Below are 12,109 nucleotides of genomic sequence, written 5' to 3' on the forward strand. Positions count from 1 at the left end.
ACCTGTATACTAGTGAGAGTCACATGCTGTGTTTGCCAAATCAGAGGTGATTGACCAGGTTTATGTTCTTTCTAAACTGTCCATAATGTTTGTTTATTCAAAATGGCACCTTCTGATATACATGGGTTGTTCAAAATGTTTTGAAGAGCGAATGTTATTGTTTTCATATGTATTTTTTTTTAAATGTTAATACATTAATGAAACTAAGAGGATAAAGGGATTTATAATGATCATATTCATATATGGAAAAGAACTATGGGCTGATTTCATCAATAGTTGTTTTCAGAAAGGTAATGATAATATGAAGACAATCCTTAAGAAACACAAGATATATTGTAAGCACATTGAGAGGTCACCAGATTAGGAATAAGTTAACTTGAGTGTCTGGAAGAAGAAGAACAATCAATTTAACCTCTTCACAACAGGCCAAATATTTACTTCCTACAAATCTGAATAATTCAACATATTTGGTCTATCTTGTTCAGAACTGAATTTCAGTTGAGATTTTGCCCTTTTCATTTGATTTAATGCATGAACACATCCATTAGGGTGGATGCCGGGGATTGAGGAGGTAAAGATGATACTTGCGCTTGAGAACCGATCTTGCTGATAAGATCCTTTGAGTCTTGGAGAGTTCCGGTTGATGGCTTTGTTGATGAAAACACATACCTTGAACATCTGCCCCGGCATCAATATTGCATTTTTATTTTTGTTGTTGCAGGAAACTGTATATCCCCAACCCCTTTCAATCTATCTATCTATAGATATCAGAAGTCCCCCTCAGTCCATGATGGGGGGTGGGGTGGAGTGGGGATCAAAGTGGATTAGTCTACCTGTATAAAGGGACCCAGGTGACAAGTTCCTCAGCCTTTTAACCATCAAGATTGCATTAAGGTAAGTTACTTGCCTTTTCCACAAAGTGCTTTATTGTAAGCATTTCTGGGGTGTAGTGAATTTGTATTCACTGCCTTGCTTTCAGATCATCACTTTTGATAGCTGGTTTTACCTTTGTACCTGAATGTCCTATAGTTTTAATTTCAGCTGAACTCTCAGTTACCTCATCAATAAGGTCTTGTGAAATGCACAGGTGAACAACCACGACCTGCTTGTCAGTCCAAAACCTTACATTCTTAATAAACCCAATCCTTTGAACCAGATCAAAGTGACTATTAAGTATTAAGCAATTTTATTAGCTGTCTAACTCCATCATAGAACATTCTGCAATTGATCTGAAGTATGGTATGAGAAGCAGATTTTTAATATCCTTCCATAAAATGATAGACTGAAGTTTCTCTCATACATTAGCAAATTAATAACAGGGGTAGAGAAAATTGAGTTTTGTTCCGTGGCTGAACTGATTTGACAAAGTGTTTGTAAATTGAGAAACATTGATCTTTAAAGCTGCTTCATTGGAATAGCCCGATTCATATTTGTTTTAGTTTCTGATTGAGAACCTGGGCTGTAAAAGAGTTACAGTGTTGGATAAAACGCAAGTCTCAATTGTAAATGCTAAACACAAGTGAATATAAATAGAAAGTCAGTGGGGTATGGGTTTGTGTACTGTCTCAACTCCATCCATGATGGTCCAAAAGCTGAGCTGCGATTTAAATTTAAATCCTTGACCTATAACTTCAAAACACTCAAAAATGTATGATCGTAAAGTACAAGGAGTAATAGAGTTTGGTTGACTTCTCTTTTCATTGCATGAAAACATTGCTTGTGGAATTGTTTGAATGTATGTGTTTGTTTCCTTTGGAGTATGGCATAGGAAGAATATGTTTTATAATGTGCAACAAAATTGCATAACTAATTTTAACACCACCAGGTGGCACTGCAATTCTCATTTTAAGATTGTTATACTGCATCTTTGCTTACTTAAGGTGCCCTGCATTGCTGACAGTTCCAGGAAAATGCCTGCACAGTACACTTGGAATTCATTATATAATGAACAGACTAAATGTTTCCCTCTCTGCAACATGTCTGTTTTTCCATTAGGAAACCATACACTTGTATTTGGCATTACTGGGATAAGGTCAAACTACTGTAGTATTGTGTCTGTTATATTTTATATCTAGTATTCATTATATATATATATATATATATATATATATATATATATATATATATATATATATATATATATATATATATATATATGGTACTTAGCCCTCATTTTTATGCTGAAATATAGGCCTAGACTATTCACAATAATTTGTCTGAAAATGTTGGGCATATATTTGTTTGACTACAGAGACTAGCAGGCAGCTGATGTGAGGAAGGTTATATAATTCATGTTCACAATAATATTCCAGTGAGATATTCTATATGAATATAGAAAATAAGACTCAAAGCTCACCAAAATTGAGTAACCTAGTAAATAACCCACTGGAATTGCATGATAACTAGTTATTGTCGCCGAATCATAGCTATTGCATAACACTGTATGTCTCATTGCTAGGGCCCTGCATTTTACGTGGCCTACTTTCTTAGGCTGTATTCCATTCTTGCAAGAATGTATGTATGTATGAATGAATGTATGTATTAATTCTGCAACTTTAACAAACTTGTGTTTGATAGACTCTCACTCAATTCCCCATTGTGTTATGTGCACCTTAAGTGGCATCTTGATGGGTGAAGGTGGTCTTTAAAGCTTAGTTTTATGTTTGGGCAATGTTTTTAAACATTTTTTTAATAGTTTCAACCAGCTTGTCTGCTTTCGAAAAAACTATTTGCCCAGATATTACTGGCAAGGGTTATTATGTGGACATTATAAGTAAAATGTTCAGAATTTTACAGTAAATCTCAAATAATGTAATTGTAAACCTTGATCCTGTAACTGGGATTATCTGAGACAAATCCATTCAAATATTGAGCAGTCAACCTCAACCTTTCACTTCCAGTGTTTTTCTGATGATGAATGTCAGTGTATTGTTGACTTTCAAGTGGGGTCCAAAGATAAAATAAAGGCAAAATAAATTATACTCACCAGTGTACAGAACACCAGGTTAATATTGTTGTGTGTTTTTCATTGATATGTTTTTAAAGTTGAGAGCAAGGATTTGACATGGAAAAAGAGTAAGAAAACAACATCAAAAGAAGCTCTAATTTGTGCTATGATAGGGATGAAGGTGATGTGTAAAGGTAAGATGTGCCTCAAGGGATGATCTGTGGTGGGTGATTGATTTTGATTCCTGGGTGTCAGCTGTTTAATCTAGTCCTTTGGCTTGGCAGGATGGGCGCTGCTGTGCTGGCTTGTGGGCTGCTGTACCTGGTAGCAGGCCAGGCTTTCTCCTCGTGTGTCCCCACCGACTACATTCTGCATGTGGAGAAGCATGGCTGCGCTTTCTGTGTGGCCATCAACACCACCATCTGTACTGGCTTCTGCTACTCGCGGGTAAGGTCCTTCGCTCCAAACCATTACTGGCAGCACCAGTGGTACTTAATTAAGTGCTTAATTGGTCTAATTACAACATCCAGGGTCAGTCTCATGAAATGTCATCAGACAAAGGGCCACACAAGGTCCACTCCCAACCCCACAGCCCAAAACATATGATATATCAATTTGTGCTATATACAGTTATTCTACTTACATTGACTTCTGAGTCCCATGCAGAAAAAATATAATTTTAATTAGGATATATATATTTTGTATCCCTGAATTACAGGATTAAGGGGATCCATTTAACAGACTATAAAATGTTCTATGAGAAAAATATATTTACAACAGCATTGTTTAGGTAGTTGTTGTAGTTCATAACAAAGCCCCAGCTGAAATGGTTACCATATACTGAAATTTGAACCTCAATTCTAGTAGATTTTGTCTACATGGGATCTTTGATGTGATCAGTGTGAACAGGACCTCAGTCTTACAATTCGTCAATTCCTCAAGTCTGATCCGTCTCCGGCTTCTCCTCTCTGCCCCCATGGGTTAATGGATAAGAAGGGAGAAACGCCACCTATTTGTTCTCGTGCACCAATTCTATTTTCCATGATTGTTTACCTAGGTAAATGTGGAAACCAGGGCATGGGGGCCTGTAAATATTCATTAGCTTAAGTGAGAATTAAGACGTAAATTCTAAGGGAGAGAAGTTCGATGGATGTGTAACTCCCTATAGGTTTAACATAGAGATGTATGAGGTAGATGTGGTTAATGTGATCTTTGGTCCTTCTGACAGTAGGAGGAGCCATTGTGGGAGGTTGCAAAGTGGTATAGTGTCTTCTGGTGTTAGTTAAGTGTAAAATGTTGATGAATGCTGCTTTGCTAGCTACTGAGTTGCTATTTAGCACTGCAAGCTTAAAATGTGTCGATTTGTGAATTTTACTTTGCTCTGGATTCCCCACAACACTGAGCATTTGGCCCAGTTTTTGGGGGACTGCGTGGGCTGGAGTCTGGTTTTCTGCCACGCATGAGTGACCTCTGTGCTCCTCACAATGCTGTAGCTTGTTGTCTGCACTGTTGACTCACAGTGTGAAAACAAGCAGGTGGCTTGGCATTGAATTTTCCAGAGGAAGTGAGCGTGTGTGTGTGTGTGTGTGTGTGTGTGTGCGTGTAGCTGTTAGTGGCCTACATCCTTCCTGCCCTAAACACAGGAGTTGGAGTGATGATCCAAGCCAATTTCATTTAAGAAAGTGTATATTAAAATAAAATGCATCACAGAATGTTCCAATCTGATTCAGAATAAACACATCATCGTTAACAGAGATGGCCAGCTTCAATCAAATCCAGTTTTATAAAGCCTGTACTTTTACATTGCTCCTGTTTTGTTGTTTCAAGAACATCCATCAAACTAGTTTCAGTTCCTGACTCACTGGTTATACCTTACACATAACAGATGACCTTTTGACAACATTTTGTCATCAGAGATATGAGAATAATTAAATAATTAGAATTAAAAATGTAATTTTGTGTTTTTGAACTAACAGTCAAAGGAAAGTGACAAAATATAAATTATCTTTTGTTCCTCTGTAAGAAATCTGATGTGTAAGGAATCCACAGGCCCACAGTGAATCAGTAAGATGTTTATTATATAATGGTAATTAAATAATATAGAGAAACAGGAGACAGAGAAATGTATAGGCTGAGACCTCAATATCAAAACAAGAGAAGTCTATATATGAAAACTATTTGGAGATATGCATTGAATACTGATTCATATGCAAAGCTACCAGATTATATTGGCTACTGGATAATCACCAAAACAGGTAATAATTAGACACTCAAACACTCTGGTGCATTTCCACTGCACTACTCCTGTAACCTTGTGGACAACTCTCAGAAACAACAGGAAGGTTTGCTATCAATATAACCATGCTTACCTCATCCCCTGAAAGTGTCAAGGCAAAGGAAATCAAATGTTTTGAGAACTGAGTGTCCATCTGCTCAAGACACAGAAAGAAAGGCAGATAAACACAGGCCCTGTAGGAGCCAAAATTAAATAATTTAGCTTAGTTCAATATAGTTGCTGATCAATACTAGAAATTCTCACACCCCTGTGTTGCTAAAATAGTTTTTAGTGAGAGCAATTACATTTCAGGAAGTCTTAGTCACATTTCTAAATAAAAGGCCTTCGTTCAGAACAATTAGACTGGAGCCCAAAATAAACGCATATGGTTCTGGTTTTAACATAGCAAATCTTCAAATTTTTAATGTCTCACTACCTTGTAGAGTAACTGACAGCTTTATACCCTTGTGCTAAATTATATGAAACAAAAACTAAAAATAAAATAAAATAAAAACCTTCAACTGGGAGAAAAACACAGCGGTGCTGACAATTGACTTAAACACAGGGAGCTAGATCAACAGCATAATTAACTGACCATCTGCTCGTGCATTAGAGATGCTATAATTTAGTCAGTCAAATCTAAAATATGCATTGACCTTTTAAGCATTGATTGGATTCCAAAACTTCTGTTGTTATCAGTTGAACATGATACAAGCTCACTTCACAGTGTCAATCTGCACTTTTCAAACTTTCTCTTATTGGAAGAATCAATGAATATTAATTAGTTGATTAATAGGCAAGTCTAACAGATTGTCTTGGCTACTGAATAATCAACAATATAGTTAATGAGTAAATGTGTCATTCCCTTTGGTACATTTCCACTGTACCACTTCTGTGACCTTGCAGATGACTCTGAGAAACAACAAGGTGTGTTATCAGCGTAAACATGTTCCCCTGAAAGTGTCAAGGCAAGAGAAATCAAATGTTTTGAGAACTGAGTGTCTGCCTGCTACTGACTTCCCAAGATAAATATTTATCATACTTGGATCAGTTCAATTTAGTTACTGATCAGTACAAGAAATTCTCACACGCTCCAGATGAGGGTTTTTCAGGCTGTGCTTGTGGCTGTTGGTAACCACAGTTTTTCTTGCCACTGTGTTCCAGGACACCAATCTGAAGGGTCTGGTGGGGAAGAACTATTACCTGCAGAGAGGTTGCACCTACCAGGCCCTGGAATACCGCACCGTGCTGCTGCCCGGCTGCCCCCTGCACATCAGCGCCCTGTTCTCCTACCCGGTGGCCCTGCACTGCCACTGCAGCAAGTGCAACACAGACAGCAGCGAGTGCACCGACAAAAGCCACGAGGCCTACAAGTGCACGAAGCCAACCCACCACGTTTACTCCTATCCAGGCCAGAGCAACCATATCCAGTCTGTCTGAGTTGAGCAGGGTTGTGGGTGGGTACAGGGGTGGGGTTGGGGGGGGTGTTGTTGGAGGGAAATATTGATTATTATTCTAGGAAAGCAAAAGTGCACAGCAGTTGTATTGTCTTCAGGTTTTTGCACTCCTCCTTAACCAAATGCCATGTTACATTGTGCACCCTTGTTTTAGAGATTGTGAATAGCGTGCTTTTCATTGCCCACCTGCAGTGTGACCTGTGAATTGGTATAGTGTATCGGCTGTGTGTATTTGCCGACCACAGAGAGTCATGTGAGAAGGCCAGTTTCTTGAAAACGTGTGATCCTTTTGTGGCCCCCACTGACATCAGATCACGACATCATTACAACTTAATGTACATCATGTATTGATATTACGAAAGATAGACACGTTTCCTGATTTATGACTACTGTTAGTTTTTATTCGCTTTTTTGCAATTTTGGTTGGGCTGGACTGAATAAACGGCTTCATTAATAAATCCTGCTTGACGCAACTTACATTTCCATTGACTTTCCTTTTATTTTAAATTACAACACTGTCTGAATCCAGTGAAACCATTGTTGGAGGATTCCCTTGCTATGAGATCATTCATCTTAAAAAAACCTGTTGTGGACATACAGTATACCACGTGAACGTCCTACATGTGTTCAAAGCCAAGGTTAGCTGTGTCCTCGTGCTATTCTTGGCACAGTGGTGTGTGTACTCTAAATAGGAATATGATAATGAGGTCCAACTTGCCTAGAAGAGAACAATGTGCTAAACCCCTTCAGTACATTAGAGAGGGGATTCTCTTGACTAAAAAATGGCAACTATAATTAGGTCTAACTTTGTGGTAGATGCTGTACCAACATACAAAACATACAAAAACATACACATCATATTAAAGGTGTCAATGAAATATGGCGTTGTATCCATTGAGGGTTTCATGTTTGGATTTCCGGAGGCCGTATGTTCTGAGTCCTCCCAGCTCCACTCTTTAAATAAAGTGCTCTTGACTGCCACTTGACAGAAGTACTTCCGGGTGCAAAATAGTCTTACAGACTATCACAAGCAAGGAACCGTGTCCTAAATCATTTACCACCACTTTATGTTTACATTTGCTTAAGCCTGCAGGTGCTGATCCAACAGCCCCCACAGGCTTATAAGGCCTGTGTTTAAAACCCCCCCCCCCTCAGATTTTCTGTAATTGTCCATTGTCTCCTACTTTTGTACAAGGGATACCAGTTCCTCTTCACATCCAGTTATACATTCATTCCAGGATATTAAACACATTTGCTAAAAATTGCTATCAGGTTATTTTAATCTAGTTCATTTAGGAGGCTCTCTTTGCGTAAACTTCTTTAAAAAGGTTTGGACGACACAAAAGAAATGTATTATGCAATCAAGCCAACCAATGAAAATGTTATTTTAAGTACATTGGAAATGCAAATTAAAACTTTGGTTTCCAAACTAGCACTTTTAACGAAAGTAGTATTCAGCTGTGACAAATGCTCACCACTTTCCCAACAAACCACCCATCTGCCTCTCCCTGCGTTCCTGTTGACCTGTTCTCTCCCCCACCCCCCAGCAATAGTATCGCCCAGCAGAAACTAGGCAATCACTACTCAACTCATACTCAGGTGAAAGGGGTTTCACTTCACTGAAACTCTTTTTACATAAGCTTTTTTGAAGCTGGACCTGCACAAACTAGGACCCACTTGACTGTACAGGTGCTACTCATCCAGACTGTGAAAGCAAGATGGATGTTTGGTGAGGTGTTTCATACGTCAGATAAGTAAAGAGTTGCTCAACTGGTAAAACCATTGGTCTATATAGCACTGGTTTATTCCTGTTATAAGCCAGCAATGACATTGTGGAGACCAGCTCAATGTAGCTTACTGAACACATTCTGGATTACTGGGAGAGTATATTACTGAATACACTTTACTGAGCCTTCATTGTGCAGTATTTTTATTTGCCTGTTTCCATTGGCATTGGCATTTGTTTTGTTTTCTTGTTTGCATTTCAGATACAGATCAGACCAGAACTGTACCTGAGGATTTGACAAGCTACACCTAGTCAAATACAGGCAACACCCCTCTTTCGTGATATCATAACAACATGTGTCCTCTTTTAAGAATTTCACTGCATTCCTGACTGTTATTTAATATTCCATAAGACCTGATATTGAGCAAACTTCATATTTCTTACACCAACAAACCTCCTTCCAAGTCTAAAATTTTGTACCTTGTATGGATTTTAAATGTAAGAAAAAATATTCTACACTCTACTCTACTCTACTATACACTAGATATATTCTTAGATATGGCTTTATATATAATCTTATATGAAGCACAGGGGAAAAGTTTTAGACCATTCTACTAATATATTAATATATACTGCTTCACTAATAAATTCATAAAAAAACTAAAATGTCTCATGTGATGACAAAACTTGTATGGCCCGGTACATGGTTCTTTTTAGTATATGGCGAGGATTTTAACCTCAGTGCTGTTTAAAATCTAGGATGAACAGTTTTGTTTTTTTGTTTTTTGGGGGGGGGGTTCTGTACCTCCGAATGCAAATAATATCTGGCAAAAGAGGCCATTAAATAATTTACATGGCAATAGAACGGACTGCCAAGTAGACAGAACACATTGTCAGTTGTACATTATTATGAAAGCCTAAGGCCTGATATTATAATGGATAAAACAATCACCTTTACCCGGAATGTGCCTCTTCAGCCATTCGGACAAAGCTGAGATGTTTCATTACGCTGCACATAGTCCAAATGTTCACAGTGCTGTTTATGTTGGGTTGTGTTTGAGCTCCAGTGGCAAATGTTTATATTTTGCTTCGAAAGTATCTGTGGTCTATTTTCAAATCCATAATTGTGGAACCAGCAGAAACAAAAATCCCCTTATTTCTCAAGTCAGTGCCAGGCAAACACTGCTTCAGAACTTCAAGGGAAATGAGGAAACAAATCTGATTTCCATCTGGAAATCCAATAATTGCATGTTCCAAGACAGGACAGGATTTTAACTGTGCCCTGAAACATTAAATAATGACCGTCAACTTTGAAGGTTGACTATTTTGACTGTTATATTTTAGGTATATTTCTTAGCAGACACCCTTATACTGGGTAACTTATACTTGTTACAATATATCTACATACAATTACCCATTTATACAGCTGGGCTTTCTATGTAAAATATCTTGTTCAAGGGTATGAAAGCAGTGTCCCCCACCTGGGATTGAACACAGGAGTTCAGAGCCCTAATCACTACTCCACACTGCTTAAATTGTTGACCTTACAAAATGAATTAAATTGCATTACATTATTATAAATTTAACTTTTTAAAACTTTTTTAAAAATCAAATGGTTCAATTCAGAGAATAATAGCATAAAAGCTAAAACAAAAGCAGGACAGTTTGTTCCCCAGACCAGGGCTGAGAACCACTGGTTTAGACTTAAAGTATATAACAGATATATCTTTATGATTTCCAAACTTTAGCTTTTTTATCTTACTGGGAGCTTTTGTCATACTGTCAGGCTAACATTCTTCTTTTGCATGGGACTAACTCAGGCCACAAACATTTAAGTATAATTATTATTATTATTAGTAGTAGTAGTAGTAGTAGTAGTAGTAGTAGTAGTAGTAGTAGTAGTAGTAGTAGTATCTTTAATATTATTCCTTGGTATCTAATGTATTTAAATATTTTCTCTGGTAACAATTAGGGATGAATGCGAGTGGTGTCGCTTGTGTAATCTTTTGGACTATAATGTCAGAATATTCAGTAGCTTGAAACTGTCATCCAAACCACAAATTCCACAAAATACAAACACATGTTAAAATAAGTGGTTTTGTCTCCAGTGTGCTGCAAGCCAGTCTATGACCTACAAGAATCATTCAGTGTTGAACTAAGAAAGTAGATTTTGTACACAAAGGACAGAATGGGACCAATCTGAAGTAGGTAAGATAAGTTTAACCTGATTTAGCTACTAGAGTTTTTCATTGATATAACCTTTGGCTATGTCATACTTTTGGGGGGTGATAATACAATGAATTAAGTGCTGATTATTTTACATAACTGTAGTCCTTCCTTTGTGCTATAATCAAACAATAGGGAGCTGAAATGAATTGTGACATTATCTTCAATACAGAACATAAGATAAGATTTGTTTTCAAATGTTTTGCTATCAGAGGCAATTAAAATTATCACATTACAGAACTGAGCAGATAGATTTATGTTACCAAAAAAAAAAAAAATGTGTGTTTAAGACCCAGGGCCAGATTAAATCAAAACTTTGACCCACCCGCTAACAGCAAACTACAAACTCATCATAGTGGTTACATTTATTATTAGAAGAAAGTGTCATCTTACTAAAAATGAACTGAGTACAATTCTGTAGTTTTCTATTACCGGGTGGGTCAAAATTTTAATTTAATCTGGCCCCCAGTGTTTTATTTGTCTGAATTTAATTTGAAAAGTATACAAAATCTGTACTCTGGTGAAGCAGAAAAATATCTGGAAATAGCATCATATTACCCCTTGAGGACTTGTTGAAACATGTTAAGAACAGTGAAACCCTATATCTAATTGATAATTCTATCAGATGCATTCCAGAAAACAGACAAGTAAGGGCACAAGAAAGCAAAACTCGCAAGAAACTGGGTTAAGCTTTAGCTATTAGAGGAAATGTTTGCGCTGGGGGGGGGGAAGAAAAAAGAAAGAAAGAAAAATAAACATTTTCATCATGATAATGTAGTGGGAAATTGTACTTTTATTATTTTCTTTATACTCTTTATATTGTTAATGATTTTGCATTGTTAGTTTGTTTGTACTTTCTAGGGGATCCTTTAATTGTTAGTTTCTTAGGGTTATATACAGTATAACTGTTGTCTTTGGGTTATTACAATCAGCACAATCAGTGTAAAGATTGAGTGTTTTGGGGCTTGTAAACACAGGTGTTTGGCTTAAAACAATGACTTTTATAATATTTGCTGTCTGGAGTATGCTGACCAGTGCCACATAAGCAGTTTTCAACACATCACACATAACTACAACAGTAATAAATAATCTCAGGAATATGGTAATTTTCTATATAATAATATATAATATATAATATATAGAATATTCTATTTGTACATTCACATTTTAACACGGTGTAGTCACTTGTTACAGACTGCAGAGAATTTCTGAAACTCAGTGACCTTCTCCAAAACATTCTCATTCGAGCTCAGTTTGTCCTTCCAACTACTGATATATCTTTAATCTAAACATCTTTATGATCTCTAATTTCAATATGCCTTTTACAGGTTTATTGTAGTATAAAGTATAGGAAAACAAACTTAAATCATGGTGAAAATTAATACTAAACCATGATACAAACCCATTACAAAGCCAAGGACATACTTGATAAAGCAATGAGACAACCATATAGGAAAACTTTTGCCTTTTTCGTTGTG

General features: G+C 37.0%; 1 protein-coding gene across 1 annotated transcript; it reads left to right on the forward strand.

Moving 5' to 3' along the window:
* Positions 1–3,232: 3,232 nt before the first annotated feature.
* On the forward strand, positions 3,233–6,662 carry tshba (thyroid stimulating hormone subunit beta a). The gene is made up of 2 exons (XM_066705695.1): positions 3,233–3,394; positions 6,387–6,662. Exons 1-2 carry the CDS (start codon positions 3,233–3,235, stop codon positions 6,660–6,662), a joined length of 438 nt encoding a protein of 145 aa, XP_066561792.1.
* The last annotated feature ends 5,447 nt before the right edge of the window (positions 6,663–12,109 follow it).

The sequence above is a fragment of the Amia ocellicauda genome, chromosome 5 (genome assembly GCF_036373705.1).
Source record: "Amia ocellicauda isolate fAmiCal2 chromosome 5, fAmiCal2.hap1, whole genome shotgun sequence".
Lineage (NCBI taxonomy): Eukaryota > Metazoa > Chordata > Actinopteri > Amiiformes > Amiidae > Amia > Amia ocellicauda.

What these genes read in the sequence shown, in the direction of transcription:
- tshba (XM_066705695.1), top strand. Translation starts at nt 3,233, where the DNA reads ATGGGCGCTGCTGTGCTGGCTTGTGGGCTGCTGTACCTGGTAGCAGGC. An exon ending in CTGGCTTCTGCTACTCGCGG is followed by an intron (nt 3,395 to 6,386) that starts GTAAGGTCCTTC and finishes ACTGTGTTCCAG; the next exon opens with GACACCAATCTGAAGGGTCT.